This window comes from Maniola jurtina, chromosome 16 (assembly GCF_905333055.1).
Source record: "Maniola jurtina chromosome 16, ilManJurt1.1, whole genome shotgun sequence".
NCBI classification, from domain to species: Eukaryota; Metazoa; Arthropoda; class Insecta; order Lepidoptera; family Nymphalidae; genus Maniola; species Maniola jurtina.
The window spans coordinates 13,354,371-13,372,804 of record NC_060044.1 but is presented as its reverse complement, the minus strand read 5'-3'; the positions used below and the strand labels follow the sequence as shown (position 1 = coordinate 13,372,804).

Sequence of the window (18,434 nt, the reverse complement as noted above, 5' to 3'; positions counted from 1 at the left end):
CGTGCCCAAAGGCTTTTAACTGAGTGTCTCTCAGCGGGCTGTATTTCATAGATAGTAGTAGCTCGTAGCTTTACTTTTAAGTTACGTAATTAATTATCATCACCACTATATTATCTTACGAATCTAACAATTCTGACCTATTTGTAATAAATCATTTGTTTTTGTAGTTAGTTGAGAATGTATTATTGTCGCCATAACAACAAATAATAAAAAATCGAAATGGCCGCCATACAAACAAAAGAAATTAAGAAGTACATATATAGTGTTACTAGATGATGCCCACGACTTCGTCCGCGTGGAACTCTTTGATTTTCCGGGATAAAAAGTAGCCAATGTGCTAATCCTGGATATTATCTATCTCCATTCCCAGCCAAATCTGTCCTGTACCTAGTTTTTGCGTGAAAGAGTAACAAACATCCACACACACACACACACATATACAAAAACTTTCGCCTTTATAATATTAGTGTGCTTTCTTGTACGATGGTACGGAACCCTTCGTGTACGAGTCCGACTCAAACTTAACGGTTTTATTTATGTGGCCAAAACGATCCCGTAGTAGGTAGACGTATCACTCAATAACAATTTAATCATAGATCGAGAGCATAAATTATATTTATTTAGCCAGGCATATTTGTTTGTAGCCTTCAGATTAATTTTATTATTCGTCTAACATGTAGCTGTATATTCGGGCTTAAAAGAGAGAACCATGTCATTGTCATGAACAGTTATAACATCAAAACCTAGTTTAAATAAATAGTTTTTGGTATATATAACAATATATTATGTATAGTATAATAATGTAGATTATACAGTTGCTCTTCTTCGGTTGGAGACGTTATTGCACAACGATAAACCGACGATCATTGCGATTAACTGAAAACGAGAGACAAGTGTAAGTTAAAAATTTATAACACCCCCGACATGTGAAGGTTACAGTAACTAGAAAAGAGCTGATAACTTTCAAAAGGCTGAACCGATTTTTTTGGATTATAGCTAAGAACACTCTCTATCAAGCCACCTTTGAAACAAAAAAAAAACTAAATTAGAATCGGTTCATTAGTTTAGTAGCTACGATGCGACAGACAGATACACACGTCAAACTTATAACACCCCTCTTTTTGGGTCGATCCGTGGTTGATGGTATTCATGACCGAATTTCCTCACGCAACGTGACTATAGCCTAACATTTAGTTTAGTTAGTTAGGACTTAGGCTCATCTCAATCGTGACCATGACCACGAGGATAGCGCTGCCGTAGATAGCAAAGAAGTCGTCTACATCATTGTAGCTGCCGATAGCGACGCTCGGTTCACAGAGTTCGGCGTCAGGGTTGCAACAGGAGACCATCCTATATACGTCATATTGTTATAACTTTATAAGACTCACCTCTACCGCGATGATGACCACAAGAATGCTGGCGGTAGCGCTGCCGTATGTGGCGAAGAAGTCACCAACGATATCGTTACAGCCGCCGAAAGCGTTGTCCGGCTGACAGACTTCAGCATCGGGGTTGCAACAGGAGGCAGGCAATGCTGGTAGGATGCCCAAGTACGACTGCCAGCCGGTGGTTCCACAACACCGGAACTAAGTAATTCAAAAATCCAAAAATGATTGAGTCAACAATTGATTTTGAATGCGATCATGATGATATTCGTTGTCACAACTAGGTCACACACCCATAATATGAGTCCACGTCCATATGAGTTGGGAGTCATCATCATTATCAACCGATAGAGGTCCATTGCTGGACATAAGAAGAACCCGTCCAATAAATCAGAATCTAATGATCAGGAGAAAGAAGAATCAGAATATTTTGCTTACAGCCTTGGATGAATAAATACTCAGGATGGTATGCTCCGAAAAGTCAAATGAAGCAGGGGAACTGTCAGTTGATGAGTATGTGTGCGTTATGGAATGATACCATTCACATATGAAAATTTGCCTATTTTCCTATTTTTCCCTATTTTTCCCTTTCACGATGATTATTAAAAAATGAGATCTCATTAGATTAGTCTTTATTATGATAGTTACAAATCGATGGATGTTCGATGCTAGAAAATAATAATTTATCGATTGCAACGTATTAAAATTTACCTACTCTGTTTTTACATAATTTTGATTAATTACAGTATAGGGCCTCTGGCCTTATTGAAAATCTCTGCTTAACGGGTGCCCATCACCATGTTTACTATATAATCGTATCCTGACAGTTAAAAATAAAAAAGTTAAAAAGTCAAATATAAAAACGCAATATATTCACTAAAAATATTTAATAATAATCCAAGTATGTACCAGTTAGCGATTTTATTTAGCGTATCTCGCAGGGTTAGTAGACTATTCACTACTTTTGGTGTTATACACCGGGCAAGTTTACATCCCTATATCGTAGATCTCTTACCAAATTACACAAAGCGGCTCTTGGGTAGCGGTTTTTTTTTTCTCTAAGCCAAATTCAAAGTTATTTATTCAAAATGGGTTCATATTTTATTTGTCTTGTGTTTTCTGACATTTATGACCTTAAAAAATACCTAAATAAAGATAAATATTCTAGCTATCCGTATAGCGTCCCATCTTTGACCACATCACGCGTGACGAGTCCTCCGTTCGTCGCTAAGGTTGTTTTGGTGGGTGCCTACCAAAACAACCTATCATGGACTAACTATAACTAAATAATATTATTAATGTAGTAAGATTTTGATTACCTATTTATTTATTTCTTTATTGCACACACAAACATATACATTTACAAAAAACATAGAAGACAACATGGTAAGTACGTTGGACAGATAAAAACGTATGTTTTTATCTGTCCAACGTACGTACACCAATTACGTAGGTACCTAGGTACTTCATGATAAATTTGGCATGCAGCTATTATGACGGAGACTGGTATATTAAATGTACTACAATTTAGTAATAAGTTTTGTTTTAGTTAAATTTCAATATCAATTTAAAATCTTTTAATTAACAAAACAGCCTTTTTCGCTTAGTTATATTATGATTGTCATCAAAAATAAAATATAAATTTGTCTAAATATAATGAAAAAAAAATTGCTCATTTTTAGGCAAAATTACCCCATTTATTTTCTGACAACCCTAGACTTCAATTTGAAGTTGTGTAATTTGCACAGCACGATTACGATACGATTTAAAATTAAATTATTTCATTGAAGTGTCAAACAAAAAAATATAATCACTACGTTGTGTCAAATGCGTATCGGAAGGTGTTAAGTGACCAGTTTCGTAGAATTTATGTTGAGTTTGTGTGCGTGACGTGTAATTACAGAGATTTGGTCGATAGTGGGTCGATAGTTGTGCTTCCTTCGTTTGTACGGCGGGGTCACCGGTTGCTTACAGCAATCTCCACGGCATGGAATGGCTCTCTCAAGTCTTCGTTGAGGAACGCCTTGGTCAGCCACTCCACCACGTTCACGTAGATGTTATCCATGGCCATGAAGATCACCACAGCCAGGTACATCTTCCCTGCTGCCAGCAGCAGCATGATGATGGCGTACTGGAAAAAGAGATGGTGTTGCTACAGCCTTTGTACTGACTGTATGAAATATATTTTTAGATACTTCATACATTCAATTGACGGAGATCTTTTAGACAGTGTAATTCTGCGGGTTCACAGGGGCGAGACGACGAGAGAATTACTGGCAGATGTCATCATTATATCATCTTTGTTTTTAGGGTTCTGTACCTCAAAAGGGAAAACGAAACCCTTATATAGGATCACTTTATTGTCCGTCTGTCCGTCTGTCAAGAAAATCTATAGAGTACTTCCGATTGACCTACTCGTAGAATCCTTTTCCTATTGCACACTTACACACAAAATGCAGTGGTTTTTTGTTGGTTCTGCTGTACACATTATAGCGACACTTTCTATAAAATATCTGTCGCAAACGTGGCATACTTCATCTAAGACTTACAACTAACAGTAACGGGTTGGGTTTGATCACCAACCTGTCGGATTTCAGTCGGCTCCTTGATGTGAGGATCTTTTAACGCAGACTTACGGTTGTCAGGAAGCATCTGTTCTCTCGGATGGCGCCGCAGCAGCCGAAGAAGGAGATCACGAAGACGATGGCACCGAGTACGATGACGCTGATCGGGATCGCGTTGATGCCGGCCGGGATCACCGCCAGCGCGTCAGATGCCAACGCCAACACCGCCGAGCCGACACCGATCAGGGTCAGCCCAGCCAGCTGTAACCAATTACCAAGCTCGTAGTCTTGCGCATCATAGATAAATGGTCCTCTAGTGAGGAAACTCCTGCAGAAAGGAAAACTACAGACACAGATAAGACAGTAAGTAGAGAGGGCTAAACCCATACCTATATTAAATACTTTATATTACATACTTACTATATACATACTTACTATATATTTTTTTCTATCTTATGTAATACAACTATACTCATTTTCACGGAAATTCGGAAAACTACAGACACAGATAAGACAGTAGGTACAGCTACTTGTTTGTTTCTAAAACGTGTCTACATTTCATCGTGTTTGTTTGGCTACGTACAAATGAGAACCAAACCAAACTACGTTTGTATGGGCATCGCTCCGGAGCGCTCTCGGGTTAAATTCTTTAAGTTCTCTTAAATTAAGTAAACTATGTATTATAAGGGTGTACAAATTGAATAAGCGATCCATTAATACTTACAGCAAATATCACATTGGCGATGAATAGCACATATTTCACTATAAAACACATCTTTGGTTTTTTGGCTGTTTTTGGCAATATGTACGGAATAGCGGGCTTGTTGACAATAACTATGCTTTCTAGTGTAACATACAGGGTTACACCTAGTCATAATCGAACGGTATCGCTTTCAGATACAAGATAATATTCAATGATAAAGATAAGCGATATATTATGGAAATGATTCATACTTCGGTCATCATACGCGCTGCAGTGGACTGACTGCCGCATGAAGCTGAGGCAGCGCCCCGCGAATTGAGTACCCACCTGGGTGTCGAGGACCCAGGGGGCAGGGAGCATAAACTATAGTCGACTCCTTGGTTCCCGGGTTCCCGGGGACTATGGTACTCTACCCGTTTGTAGAGTTGTATTTTTAGGGTTCTGTACCACAAAAGGAAAAAAGGAACCTTTATACAGGATCACCTTGTTGTCTCTCTGTCGTGTCTGTCACGAAAACCTATAAATTACTTAAAAGGAAAAACTGGCCAAGTGCGAGTCAGACTCGCGCACCGAGGGTTCAGTAGGTACTTAGTTTACTAAATCATATAATTAGTAAATAGCGCTATCCGTGCACTGTTCTACATAAAAATTAGGTCTTATACGACGATGGTACGAAACCCTGCATGTGCGAGTCAGACTCGCACTTAACGGGGGTTTTTACATATTATTTGTTGTTTTTTGGATGAATAAAGGATATTTAATTACTTATACGACTAGTATTCCTCCGTTTTATAGTTCCGTACCCGAACATTACCCGAAGCGTGCCAGCGGAACCCTATTACTAAGCGCCCGCTATCCGTCCATCTGTTTGACCACAATAATTTAAAAAATAATAAAAAATAAGATCGCCCTGGCAAAAACGAACTAAAAAGTGAAAAACCCAGCGATATAAAATGTCTTTGGGGAAACCATATTGAGTTTTTATCTAATTGAAAAGATTGAAAACTAGTAGTAAATATAGATATCGAGCATTGACTTATTGAGTGACACTAGCTTTTACTAGCAAAGAGTATGTAATCAAGATGTAATCGCTACGTTTGCTACTAGTAGTGGTGTCACTCGATTCCAATATGATTCCAATGTGTTCCAATGATACCAAAGAGCATCATTAAGATGAGGTTAGTAGGCAGGTAGAAAATAAAATCGCATTTTTTTATCGTAAGTAAGTATACTTAATCTATTGTACGAAGGTACAAATAAGTTATATTCTGATTGCTTTGTTATTTTGATACTTTTCTTGTACTATTTTCCAATGTAGCACGACAACAAGATCGCCAAAACCGCTGCCGCGAACTGAAACAAAAAATGTAGGTACTTATAATTGATTATGAATTAATATGAAACATTTTCCACCAGGGAAGAGATTAGCTAGAGATTAGATAGTTACGATCACAAGGTTAGAGGCTATTTGGAACTAGAAACACGCCTTTATGAGTCATTATCATCATTACCACAACCCATCGTCGCCCCATAGTAAGCACGGATAAGCAGAGTTAAGACTATAATCCACCACGCTGGCTAAGCGCGGATTGGCAGACTTCACAAACTTTCGAGAAAATTAGTAAAAAATCTCAAATATGCAGGTTTTCTCACGGTGTTTTCCTTCACCGTTAATGCAATTGATATTTAATTGGTAAAATACATATAGGTACCTAACCAACAAAATATGTAGGTAAAAGCTGTCAATAATTCTTGGACCCTTTGAATAGGAAGCCAAAGTATTGTCTACTCATGTGGCTGAAATCTACTCGCGCATGGTCGCGATTGCGTTCGCGTGGATTTAATTTTTTTTTAAATCCCATGGGTAACTTTTTGCTTCTCCTATGTAATTGATGGGAAAGGGCCACGACCCTCATCAAGAAGGAATACGATGTTGAGAGAGATAAAGAAAGGTTTACTTACCTCAATGACAATAATCCAGATAAGCACTTGGCCGGTGATTTTGAATATTTCGGACAGTAATTCCATGAGGGCATCGACGCATCCCTGCTGGTAAGCATCGCTGATGGGGCAGCTCAAGTTGATGGAGCCGCTCGAAGTGTTGTTGGTGATGGCAGTGATGTTAATGTTGTCCTGCTGGATGTTCTGTAGGTTCTGGAGGTTCTGTAAGTTCTGGAGAGCGGAGGAGCAGCAGGTCACGGGGATGGAAGAGTTGTAATAGTTAGGACCCGTTGTGCCGCAACAGCCGAGCTATTGATAGAAAAAACTCAGAATTAGGTAAAATTAGCTGATGCCCTCGACTACGTCTACGTGGATTTAGGTTTGCTTATAAAAATCCCGTAGGATTCTTTGCTTTTCCGGGATAAAGGAGCCTATGTTGTAGGTATAAAAATCACGTCGATCAGCTGCTCTGTTGCAACGTAATTGAAGGCCAACCAACAAAGAAACACACTTTTGCATTTAAAAATACCTATGGTTATTGCGTGATTTAAACTTTTAGGAACGAAAGCGCAAATGGATATGAATTCGTGGATATCATTTGAAAACGTGTGGAATCTTTTTTTAATTAGTGTAAAACACTAGGTACCTACGTCATAAAAAAACCTACTGTACAAATTTTAAGTTTCTGACCCTAATGATTTGCGATCCAGGTGGTATGTTGTCAGTCAGAACAACTCTTTTAGGTATATGTATGGGTGGTAACACATCGAAGCCAAAGCAAGGAGGATGTACGATTGGCGTAATACTCACAGTAGCTTCCATCAACCCTAGGGTCTCCTTGTTCTGGGGATTGCTGAAGGTGTCAGTGAGAACATCCTGCGCTGTCTCCTTGATCTGGTCCCCATCCTGAAAGATGACCACCGTGAAGACCACCGTTGCCGTTGCCAGGAGGATGGTGATCACCGAATACTGGAAAAAAGTTTTTCAAGTATAAAGGTACGGTTTCCCAAGGATAGCGGTCGTAATGAGTACTTAGTCTAATTAGCTTAAAACGAAATCTAATCGCCCTGACTCCTAGGCAGTCTTGTTTGCCCTAATCCTATAGAGTATTTTTGTAAAGCGCGAAGCCAGAAACTCGCGCAGGGCGTCCTGAATGAAGCGAGCCTGTGAGCATACGAGGCCGAGAGGAGCGAAGGAGGGACTTTTGTAGCGAAATGAATGTCGAGAAGGTGAGATGAATGAAGGGATGACGGAGCGAAGTGCAATTAAAAACAATCATTCAGTTGAAAATTAATAGCTTACAGCAGGATATTTTTTAATTACTACTAGCATACTAGTTTGTGGCTATCTATAGACACTTCTTTTAAACAATTTTTAAAATACATGCCTGAAAGTTTTCCATAATGTTCTCAAAGGTATATGAAGTCTCATTCTGAGACCGGTCCGATCCGGAGACCGGTCTTCAAAGGTTTTAAAAAAATCTGATACAAGTTACCACATGACAGCAATCTCACCTGATGGTAAATGATGATGCAGACCAAGATGAAAGCGGATTAACTTGGGCTAGTAGGTGTAAGTGATAGGATAGTGACGAGTGGTAAGACACATTACCGTGATCAGCAGGCACCTGTTCTTGCAGAACGCGCCGCAGCATCCACAGAAGAAGATCGCGCTGAAGACGGCGCCCACCACCACCACAATGATGGCCGGACTGTTGAAGTCCAGGTCGTCGCTGCTCACTTTGTGCACTTCGATCAAGACGAAGATGCCGATCCCAGTCACGGATAAGCTTACGATCTATGACCAAATCAATTAATTCGTCATCATTGTCATCGTCTGTCAAAGCTGAGTTTTCCGATGAGGGTTACTAAATTGAGAACCCAAAGACCATCGGGTCTTCGAGGTAAGAGCCCAGCCCATCGTCCTAGATAGATAGCCACTCGTATTAGCTATAGTACGCTACAGGTTGAGATGGCAATCGGGATAGGAGGTGGAGGGACGCCTCGCGCACCCACACGTCACCCGCGCTATCCCACACTGGGCTAGCGCGAGGGTTGTGTTGTGCTGGTGTACGCGAAGTTCCCACCCCGATTGCCATCTCAACCTGTCGTGTACTATACCTATTTACCGTATTATCTATTAATTTGCTTCAAATGTGTATTATAAGCACTTGAACCACCTATATGATACAAATACAAAATATAATTACGAAGTTTCATGAAGTAAGTGGAGCTTTTAAGATACCCCACGAGCCACGTACTTGGAAAGTCTAACTACTAAAACCCTCTCGGTGGCCACCCTCAGCGCATATTGAGAGACTCCAAGATCTCTCATGATCTCTCATCGGTGCTGTCTTGCGCGACTTTAATGACGCTGTCCCAGAGAATCATATTACATAATATTATTAATATGGTATCTGTACAGTAATTTTATTATTTTACATCGCCTGTAGCAATATAAAAGCAATATTTTCTATCTTCTCTTTTATCTGTCCGTTCGCAATCGTAATCATAACCAGTCAATAGGTATTTTTAATTTAAATCAACTAATAATAACAAGTAACATGATGAAATATTATTGATGGAGGGAATTTTCAAAAAGTCCATCAACCGAAGCTGGGGCGCCCATATAGCAAGTTTAATAATAATTTAACAGTCTAGCAGTAACAGCAGGTATTATTATTTTTATATCATCTTATATCATCATCATGATCAACACATCGCCGGCTCACTACTAAGCACGGGTCTCCTCTCACCTTTGAGAACATTATGAAGAACTTACAGATGTGTGGATCTCCTCACAATGTGTCCTTCATTGTTAGTAACGCAAGTGATATTTAATGTCTGAAACGCACGTAGCTCCGAAGTTTAAATTCAAATTCAAATTATTTTTATTTAATTAAACTTTTACAAGTGCTTTTGAATCGTCAAAATAATCTACCACTGGTTCGGAATGCTGTTCCTACCGAGAAGAACCAGCAAGAAACTCGGCGGTTGCTCTTTTCAAATGTACAATTTACAATAATATGCCATACTGTATACAAGCAATTGCAGCGCCGTGTATTGCTGGAGCGCATCAAATCCAAGCTTTTTTGTCATTTACATAATCTTCGATTGTATAAATAAGCTTTTTTCAGGAGCATACTTTTAATAGATTTTTTAAACTTGTGTAAAGGCAAGTCTAAAATTGATTGTGGAATTTTATTATAAAATATTACACTCATTCCCACAAACGATTTTCCAACTTTCCTGAGGCGGAGCGTAGGATATGCGAGCCTATCACGGTTTCTAGTTTGCCGGTCGTGGATATCACCGATTTTTTTGTAACTTAGGTTAGTTAGGTGTGCGTACCAGGTAACCGAACCTGCCGAATAGAAGGTTGAGCTCACCAGTAGCTGTCAAAATTAACATGAGACTGGACATAAAGTTGTAAGCAAAACAGAGTTGTATCACACAAAAGTTTTTGAAGAATGACCCGTCTAGTCATGTGGTGCACCTTATTGAAAAACGAAATACTTACAGACAATAGAAAATTCAAAACAAACAAAATTGATTGCGCTAAGCACGCACCACAACTTAGTAAACACATTTTTCTATTTTTTATTTTTTATTAGCAAAGATAAACTAAGACTAAAACAGAAAACTTTGTAACCAACTTGTTTTAATTTTGCAGTGATTCTAATTAGGGCAGTGGACTGCACCCCGAATGAGTGCTTTCCTATGAATAATGCTTTTAATACCTAACAGATTTAGCACTTTAAGTGGTTGAATTACCCATAATTATCATCTTCCTATCATCACTATGATATAATAAAAGCCCGCAACATCATTCGCATGGATGACAATGATTGTGAATTGCACAGCAAATCAACATTCAGAAATATGCTGAATTTCGCGTAGTTTTGATAGTTTTCACACTAATATTATAAAGGCGAAAGAAAGTTTGTGTGTATGTGTGTGTGTATGTTTGTTACTCCTTCACGCAAAAGCTACTAGATGAATTTGGCTGAAATTTGGAATGGAGATAAAGAGAGAAAATCAAAGAGTTCCCACGGGATTTCGGAAAACCTAAATCCACGCGGGCGAAGTCGCGGGCTTCGGGTAGTATAGAATAATTCCTGTTTAGATTTGAAAAAAGAAAAAATTAATAATTTACGAAGTAACAGAAGTGCGAGCGAAGAGAGCTCGAAAACTTTTCTTCCATATTATAGAAACAATTGGCTCTAACCTACTCAAAATATTCTGAAGTGATTTGTGATTTGAACTTTGACCCTTCTAGAACTAAGGCTTGGATTGCCGAGATGACACCAGAACAGGAGGATATAAGATACCTTCCGGAAAATCTGAAGTTCATGTAGGTTTCTACCTGGAAGGTGCTACGAGGTATTGTGTAGTTCATGGTTTGATTAATTGATTTGATTGAACAAGCACTTCCCAAGTGGAATACTTTCCCAACACAATCTTATCAGACGCGTGTAATCAATAAACACTTGTTTCTACTTTCCTTATTACTCATCATGGTGTTGCAACTGAAAACTAATAGTAATAGTTTTTTTGATATGTGTGATTAATATTAAATAGGTCTAATCTACCTATAGTTTTCATCGGGCAGTCTTGACTATCGAGCAATCACCTACGCAGACGAAATTGCTCAGCATACAACACAACACATGTCGCATGGTCTTTTATCGGATACACTTCGGAAAGTGTGCTCAGGAACCTTAAGACCTTGATACCTACCTAAATTATATTTTTATCCGACTACGGAAAATCCAAAAGGAAGGGTTAGGTATGATTTTAGCAGTCTATCTATGTATGTGTGTATCAGATTCTGTGTGTTCCACCGTAGCGCCTAAACTACTGGGCCGATTTTGATAAATGAGGTGTCAATTGATTCGTTAGTATGATCCGGGTGACAGGCTATATTTTGTACGAAGAAAATAGACCTGACGGATGTTACATCAAAAAAGTGGTGGTCTCCAAAAATATTTAGCTGTTCGTATCAAATAACAAACATTACAATTAACTCAAACGAAATTTCTTTCAAAAAAAGAAGGAGGTTCCCAATAATTTATTGCGTTATTTTTTGGGATGAATGATAAACGGGCCGAATTGGAAACATCCTTCTTTTTGAAAGTCGGTTAAAAAAAAGAAACAACGGTATTTATAGTTATTTATTACAAAAAATACCTAACTACTTATATTTAAATTGGGTACGGAATACCTACTACGCACTGAATTAGCCATTCCAAATAAAAAAATTGTCCGGCTTTTGCTTATACGCTTGATGGCCAGTATAATTTTAAGTATGATAGCTTCATGGAGCACTATTTTTGTTTGGAATAGCCTTCTGTACATTTAATTCAATGGTTTTAAACGAAAAAGGAAAAAGGCCTACTTAATGAATAGACATGACTAAAAAGGTATGCCATGCCAACTTTTTTATACCTAGATATCTCTTCAAAGAAAGGCAAGTTAAATATTTTATACCTGATATTATTAAAGTTTAATTTATTCTAATAGAGCCCTGTACCTACCTAGTCCTACTTATCTATAAATCCAGGAGTAAGTACATGAAAGTACTTAGTACATTATATATTATGTCCGATGCTTTACAATTACATAATATTATGTCCGAATACACAAGCGTCTGCGTCGTTGCCTTTTGGTTTTGTCACTTTTTCTATACAATTAAAGTAAAAAAACAGCAATTTACTAATGAGGCGCTCATAGCCCAGCAGTGTTCAGTCATTGAATAAGCAAAGTAAAATAATGAGTAAGATTTACGGCGTCTCTAACAGACCATTGCAAAAATTCTGGCTCTCCAAAAAAATTCAGCGTATTTTCTGAAAATGTTCCAACCTATATTATGAAAAACTGAGTACTGGGCAATTCGGGTGAAATGACATATCGCATTTTAAATTCGGGGAGGGGAGTCAGAGGTTCGATTACGCACATCTAAGGAATATCACTTTACTTTGTGAAGGAAAACATCGTGAGGAAACCTCCTTGCCTGAGAGTTCTTCATAATGTTCTCAAACGTGTGTGAAATCTGCAAATCCGCACTTAGTACATTGGCAGATTATGGCTGACACCGTTCTCATTGTGATTACCCCTTTGTAATATTTTTGTGACATTTTTCAGAAAATACGTCCATTGATGGATAACTTCGGTAAAGATTTTCAGGAAACATCCAAGCTGTAAGATCACTAGATGTTTCGCACGGCCTATATACATATTATAACTCAACATCTAGTAACGCGTTCTTCTGCTCTTGTTGCGCACGTGGTTGGCTAGGCACAGCCCGAACACAACTGCCACCAACTGAAAAACAAAAAAAAAGTTAAATGCAAACCGTTGCATTATTGTCGTTCCTACTCCAGGCACAACCTTTACTCTAATTGGAGGGGAAACGGGAGTATTAGTCATGATTAGCATGGCTAACATTCTTTACAAAAAAAAATGTAGCATAGCATATCTCTGGTGGAAAAGAAGCCTAAACTGTACGTTACCTCAACCGCGACAACAACGATGGCAACGACGCCGATAGCCAAGCCGAAGGTCTTGAAGAACTCGCTGAGCACCTTGTTGCAGCCGGGGTGCGCGTTCACGATGGTGCACGGCGTGCCGGCGCAGCACGACTCCGGCAGCATCACGTTCAGGTACGACTCCGGGCCCGTCACACCGCAGCAGCTGAACTGGAACCACGAGCATAGAATATACGAGGTGAAGTGTATGAGATTGGAGCTTGGTATAAGCTGTCATATTTCAGTCAATTAGCCTGTTTGTGTCCACAGCTGGACATAGGCCTTCCCAAGAGCGCGCCAACACACACCGCCCTCCGCCTTTCTCATCCACCCACTTCGCACTACGTTCTGAAGGTCGTCGGTCCAGCGGGTTGGAGGTCATCCCACACTGCGCTCGGTGATACGCGGTCTCCACTCCAGAACACATCTGCCCCAGCGGCCATCAGATGACTAATTCGCTCACTAAGTCGCAAGCTAAGTCGGTCACTTTGGTTCTCCTACGGATTTCCTCGTTACGTATTTTGCTCCTCAAAGAGACACCTAACATAGTCCATAGCACGCTGAGCGACTTTAAGTTTGGCATGCTTACAGATTGTTGTATCTCCATGAACCCTTGGCGGTCCTTGGCGAAGGCTTCTGCCAGCCACGTGGGGATGTCGTCCAGCAGCTGGTCCTGCTTCACGAAGATCAGCGTCGCCAGGGCTATCTTCAGCACCATCAGCACTATCATGAAGATTGCGTACTGGAATCATAATGCATGTTATGCTTAAATTAGCTGATGCCCGCGACTTCCTCCGCGCGGACTACATAAATTTCAAACCCCTATTTTTACCCCCTTAGGGGTTGAATTTTCGAAAATCCATTCCTAGTGGATGTATAGGGCCAAAAAAGATTTATGTATGCAATATGCATGCCATATTTCAGTCTGATGCGTCTTCCAACGCTGCGTTTTCCAGTGTGAAGTGGGTTGGGACCCCAACGTCTATCTCATGCTTGACGTTAAGATTTTAAACACTTAAGAACAACAGAGACTCTTGCTATCTTCTTAATAATTCATGGTGCGTACTAAGCAACAACCAATAGCGGACAGACATGCGCTATGGTTGACTGAGATATTTTCGCGCCATTCAAAAATAAGATTTCTGCGCAGGTACATCAGTGTATCTTATAAGTGGTACTGTACAGTAATCAGCATGCAGTTGCTCTCTCTAATAGCCCCACAGCAGCCGAAGAAGGCGACCACGAAGACGATGCATCCCAGCACGATGGCGCCGATGGGTGTCAGCTGGAACACCGGCGAGCCCTTCAGCACGTCCTCCACCTGCGCCACCTGCAGCTGCACCGCCACGCCCAGACCTAACAGCGCCAGCCCGGCCAGCTGGAACACACAAAAATTAAAGTTACAAAAACCGGTCAAATGCGATTCAGACTCGCACATAGTTGTGTACCATACCACTGTATGAGTACAAGAAATAACACTTTATGTTCATAGGCGCCATTTTGGAATTTTTATTATTTGTTACTAGCGGCAATAGAAATACACATTCTGTGAAAATTTCAGTTCTCTGCCTATTTGTCTGTTTTTGTGCTGGCGGACGGACGGACGGACGACAGCTAAGGCTTAGTAATAAGGTCCCGTTGCCACCCTTCGGGCACGGATACCCTAAAAATTACAGTTAAAACTGGCCACGTGCGAGTCGGACTCGTACACTTAGGGTCCTGTAGAAACTTTGTGCTACCATTGATTGATTTGTGCCACAAGTCGTGATCTGTGATTGAGACATTGCGTCTGCCTACATGATTCTTGGTTAACGGTACCCATAGGTTTTGATTTTTTGACGGGTCTTGACAAACAGACAGACAGACAATGAAGTGATCCTATAAGGGTTCTTTTTGTCTGGAGATCAGGAATCCTATAAATTGGAATTTTGTCGCATCACGAGTCACGACATAATATCACAGTAGTTCGTCTAAACCTTAAGCCATTTCCATAATTTATTATGTGGCCTAATAGTGGTATAAAGGTTATTTAGTGTGTGTGCGTTTAACCTAATACCCGCTTATCTATGTGTGCAATGAGGGATATCTTCTTATCGATAAGTTTATCTTATCCGATAACAGCATAGGTGCGAGGGACCAGCCTTACAAATGAATTTTTATTGGAAATGCTCGGAACGGACTTATAGAACAAAGGCATGTCATACTACATCAACACTTACTACCCACAGGTAACTACTATCCATGTATTAGCATGAGGTGCCTACAGCTATTAAAACTGTGCCTATACCGTATAGGCACGGTTTTAGTGCCTATACCGTATAGGCACAGTTTTAGTGGTACAGGTTTAGGTATACCTCGATTGACCGCTTGTAGTACTGGTTCTTGTCAAAAGATTTAAAGAAAAAACGGACATACATACATACATACATACAGGTCAAACTCATAACCCTCCTCTGGGCTTCGCTGCAGTCGGGTAATAACTAACTGAACACATTATAGTACCTATGTCTGGTTATCTGTTAACTTCTTACGGTCCATCTGTTTAACCTGTTTGACGAAATTTGGTACAAAGATAGTTTGCATCCCAGGGAAGAATGGGATTTTTAAAACTATTTAAAATTCACGCAGATGAAGTCGTTTGTTTGTTGGTTTATTGCTTTGTTCTTTAATCAACGGAGCAACGGCACCAACGCATTAACGTAAATTCTTGCATGTGGGTAAGAATAGTCAGAGATTAGCTGTTATTACTTAAATTTTACTTATCTCTGGTATAGTTACTTATTACTTAGTTAAAAACCTGGAGAATGACATGACTTCTTTTAATACCGAAAATTCAACACGGGATCTGTTAAAAACATAAATCCACGCGGACGAAGCCGCGGGCATCAGCTAGTTATGTATTTCGTACCTACAACCATTCGGCTTCTATACTACATACTACTATAGCTATTGCGTTATATTCAGGTTATTGAAAATCTTGTACAATTTCATTGAAAAAAATATAATTATTATTGAGGGTACTTTATATAACATGATTAATTGAAGTCAACAAAGGCATTATTTTCTAAATTCTTTTAAATTTTAATCAATAAAGTCTAATCATGTAAAATATTCAAATATCGCAATGAAATTCAATCGAATAAAGATAAAAAAAATCATAAATTACCTACCTACTATACGAACAATATCTACCTTACATTGAATGTAGATAAAAAACACTGATAACATAAATAGTACACGATTTTACTCACCGCAAAAAATAGGTTCGCGAAGAACAGTATGTATTTAACCAGAAATTCACCACAACCCATTTTGATTTGATGTATTTTTTTACAAAAAAGTAAATAAAATCGCACAGAATGTGCTCACGCGTCGGAAAAACTGCGACTGAATAAAAACATGGCCGGCGATCGCGGTAACTTATCTAAGATAACGACTGATATTTTACATGGAACCGCTATTTTCTATCCGGTCACCACTGAAAAGTACTACAATGAGTAATTTAAGTAGAACAATTGGGTGTTTTCGTAAGGTCATCGCTCTTTATCGATGTTGAATCAACTGGATTGCTTGTACTTAATCACTACCCATATTATAAATGCGAAATTGTGTTTGTTTGTTGGTTTATTCGTTTGTCCTTCAATACACCGCACGCACCAACGAATCGGCGAGATTTTTTTGCATCGATAATGAATTAAAATGACCTGGAGAGTGATAAAGTATACTTTTTACTACTGAAAATCAGAGTTTTCACGGGATTTTAAAACCTAAAACCACGCGGACGACATCGCGGGCATCATCTACTTATTTCAAAGTAATAATATACAGTAGCTATCTAGTCGGTTATGGAAACTGGTATTTTCAAGTGTTAAATTTGGAACAAATTTTATGTTTAAAACAATTGCTTTATTATTTTTGCCAGGCATAATTTCTTAGTGCAAGCCCACATAGACATACTGAATCAGAGATTAGATTACTTCGATGACAGCTTTTTAACCCCCGACCCAAAAAGAGGGGTGTTATAAGTTTGACGTGTGTATCTGTGTATCTGTGTGTCTGTGTATCTGTGTATCTGTGTATCTGTGTATCTGTCTGTGGCATCGTAGCGCCTAAACGAATGAACCGATTTTAATTTAGTTTTTTTTGTTTGAAAGGTGGCTTGATCGAGAGTGTTCTTAGCTATAATCTAAAAAAATTGGTTCAGCCGTTTAAGAGTTATCAGCTCTTTTATAGTTTTCTTGTAGAAAAGAAGGTTAGATAACCGTTAGGTTCATAATATTATGTCAATAGACAAATGTCAAGTTGTCAAGATGGACGTTGCCTAAATACATAATTATTTATTTGAAAATGATGTTTTGGAAAACTCAAATACTTTGGATCGTCGGGGGTGTTATAAATTTTTAATTTACACTTGTTATTTTGTCTTTTGAAATAATAAATTATACTTATTGTAAGTACCTCCGCCGACAAAAATAAGCTACATATTTCCATATTTCATACATTTTACATTAAACTGAAAATCTGTACACGCGACAACTTACCTACGTTGATATGAAAATTGCAGAAAATGAGGAAATAATAAGCTTACAGAGTAACAACAGGAGATTACTATCAACGGCCGGTCAACGTGAAATTAGTTAACAATTATCTCGTTATGGACATGCATGCATTTTACTGCATTTTATGCCTTTGAGTTCTAAAGTCCACTTCTCTTACAAAGCCTATTCTCGGTATGTACATCACCATAGTACCCGACAGGTTGAGATGGCAATCGAAGTGGGGACGTCCCGCACATCCCCCGCGCAAGCCCTCGGCAACCTGTTCGGTCTACTTGGCTTCTGGAGCGAGCTTGGATGGCTGGAGTGAAGACTTCGGCGGGGAGGGGCAACGCACGTACAACAGACGGAAACGTTTAAGTGCGGAAACCAGCCCAGAGAGAAGAAGAAGAAGATGATCCCCCGCGCTAACCCGGTGCGGGATAACGCGGATGACGTGCGGGTCTGCGGGGCGTCTCCCGCCTTATACCCCGATCGCCATCTTGACCTGATGTCGCGTACTATACCTATGTATCTCTTAGAGGCCGTGATGGGTTAGTAATTACGACGTCCGCCTTCTATTCGGTAGGTCAGGTTCATTCCCGGGCACGTTCCTCTAACTTTTCAGAATTATGTGAGTTTTAAGCATGGTTCCTCCTTCATCTTTCTACCATCGTACTGCAAGGCATCGTCAAGGCCGGCATCCGTACGTAGTTAATATTCCTCGGATACATACGAAGCGATTTGCTTCCTCGTTTCTAATCCGAACAGCTAGATGGA

General features: G+C 39.4%; 3 protein-coding genes across 4 annotated transcripts; all 3 read right to left on the bottom strand.

The window, feature by feature from the left end:
• Positions 1-597: 597 nt before the first annotated feature.
• LOC123872907 (23 kDa integral membrane protein-like) lies at positions 598-5,775 on the bottom strand. Of its 2 annotated transcripts, none has more exons than XM_045917495.1 (6): positions 5,418-5,775; positions 4,674-4,816; positions 4,022-4,210; positions 3,358-3,516; positions 1,389-1,586; positions 598-876 (listed from the first exon to the last, which is right to left on the bottom strand). In XM_045917495.1, exons 1-6 carry the CDS (start codon positions 5,461-5,463, stop codon positions 808-810), a joined length of 804 nt encoding a protein of 267 aa, XP_045773451.1. In that variant the 5' UTR covers positions 5,464-5,775; the 3' UTR covers positions 598-807. The 2 variants fall into 2 exon arrangements, with proteins under 2 accessions (XP_045773451.1, XP_045773452.1); XM_045917496.1 differs by having other exon boundaries at positions 4,674-4,792.
• Positions 5,776-5,934: 159 nt separating this feature from the next.
• LOC123872909 (23 kDa integral membrane protein-like) lies at positions 5,935-10,333 on the bottom strand. Its single transcript, XM_045917497.1, has 5 exons — positions 10,113-10,333; positions 8,205-8,390; positions 7,404-7,562; positions 6,615-6,902; positions 5,935-6,005 (listed from the first exon to the last, which is right to left on the bottom strand). The coding sequence occupies exons 1-5, from the start codon at positions 10,179-10,181 to the stop codon at positions 5,955-5,957; spliced, it is 753 nt and encodes a 250-aa protein (XP_045773453.1). The 5' UTR covers positions 10,182-10,333; the 3' UTR covers positions 5,935-5,954.
• A 1,418-nt stretch (positions 10,334-11,751) lies between these two features.
• On the bottom strand, positions 11,752-16,615 carry LOC123872910 (23 kDa integral membrane protein-like). Its single transcript, XM_045917498.1, has 5 exons — positions 16,371-16,615; positions 14,303-14,497; positions 13,709-13,861; positions 13,105-13,290; positions 11,752-12,916 (listed from the first exon to the last, which is right to left on the bottom strand). Exons 1-5 carry the CDS (start codon positions 16,428-16,430, stop codon positions 12,845-12,847), a joined length of 666 nt encoding a protein of 221 aa, XP_045773454.1. The 5' UTR covers positions 16,431-16,615; the 3' UTR covers positions 11,752-12,844.
• Between the last annotated feature and the right edge of the window lie 1,819 nt (positions 16,616-18,434).

Bases quoted from the DNA above. Each gene is read 5' to 3' on its own strand.
- LOC123872907 (XM_045917495.1), bottom strand. From the start codon at position 5,463: ATGTTCGGGTACGGAACTATAAAACGGAGGAATACTAGTCGTATAA. The intron at 4,211-4,673 runs GTAAGTATTAAT...AATTGGTTACAG, and splicing joins TCGCCAATGTGATATTTGCT to CTGGCTGGGCTGACCCTGAT. The intron at 1,587-3,357 runs GTAAGCAACCGG...TGAATTACTTAG, and splicing joins TCCATGCCGTGGAGATTGCT to TTCCGGTGTTGTGGAACCAC.
- LOC123872909 (XM_045917497.1), bottom strand. From the start codon at position 10,181: ATGTGTTTACTAAGTTGTGGTGCGTGCTTAGCGCAATCAATTTTGTTT. The intron at 7,563-8,204 runs GTAATGTGTCTT...ACTTTTTTCCAG, and splicing joins ACAGGTGCCTGCTGATCACG to TATTCGGTGATCACCATCCT. The intron at 6,006-6,614 runs GTAAGTAAACCT...TTTTTGTTTCAG, and splicing joins TCTGGATTATTGTCATTGAG to TTCGCGGCAGCGGTTTTGGC.
- LOC123872910 (XM_045917498.1), bottom strand. From the start codon at position 16,430: ATGGGTTGTGGTGAATTTCTGGTTAAATACATACTGTTCTTCGCGAAC. The intron at 14,498-16,370 runs GTGAGTAAAATC...TGTGTGTTCCAG, and splicing joins TCGCGAACCTATTTTTTGCG to CTGGCCGGGCTGGCGCTGTT. The intron at 13,291-13,708 runs GTAAGCATGCCA...TCGTGGTTCCAG, and splicing joins TCATGGAGATACAACAATCT to TTCAGCTGCTGCGGTGTGAC.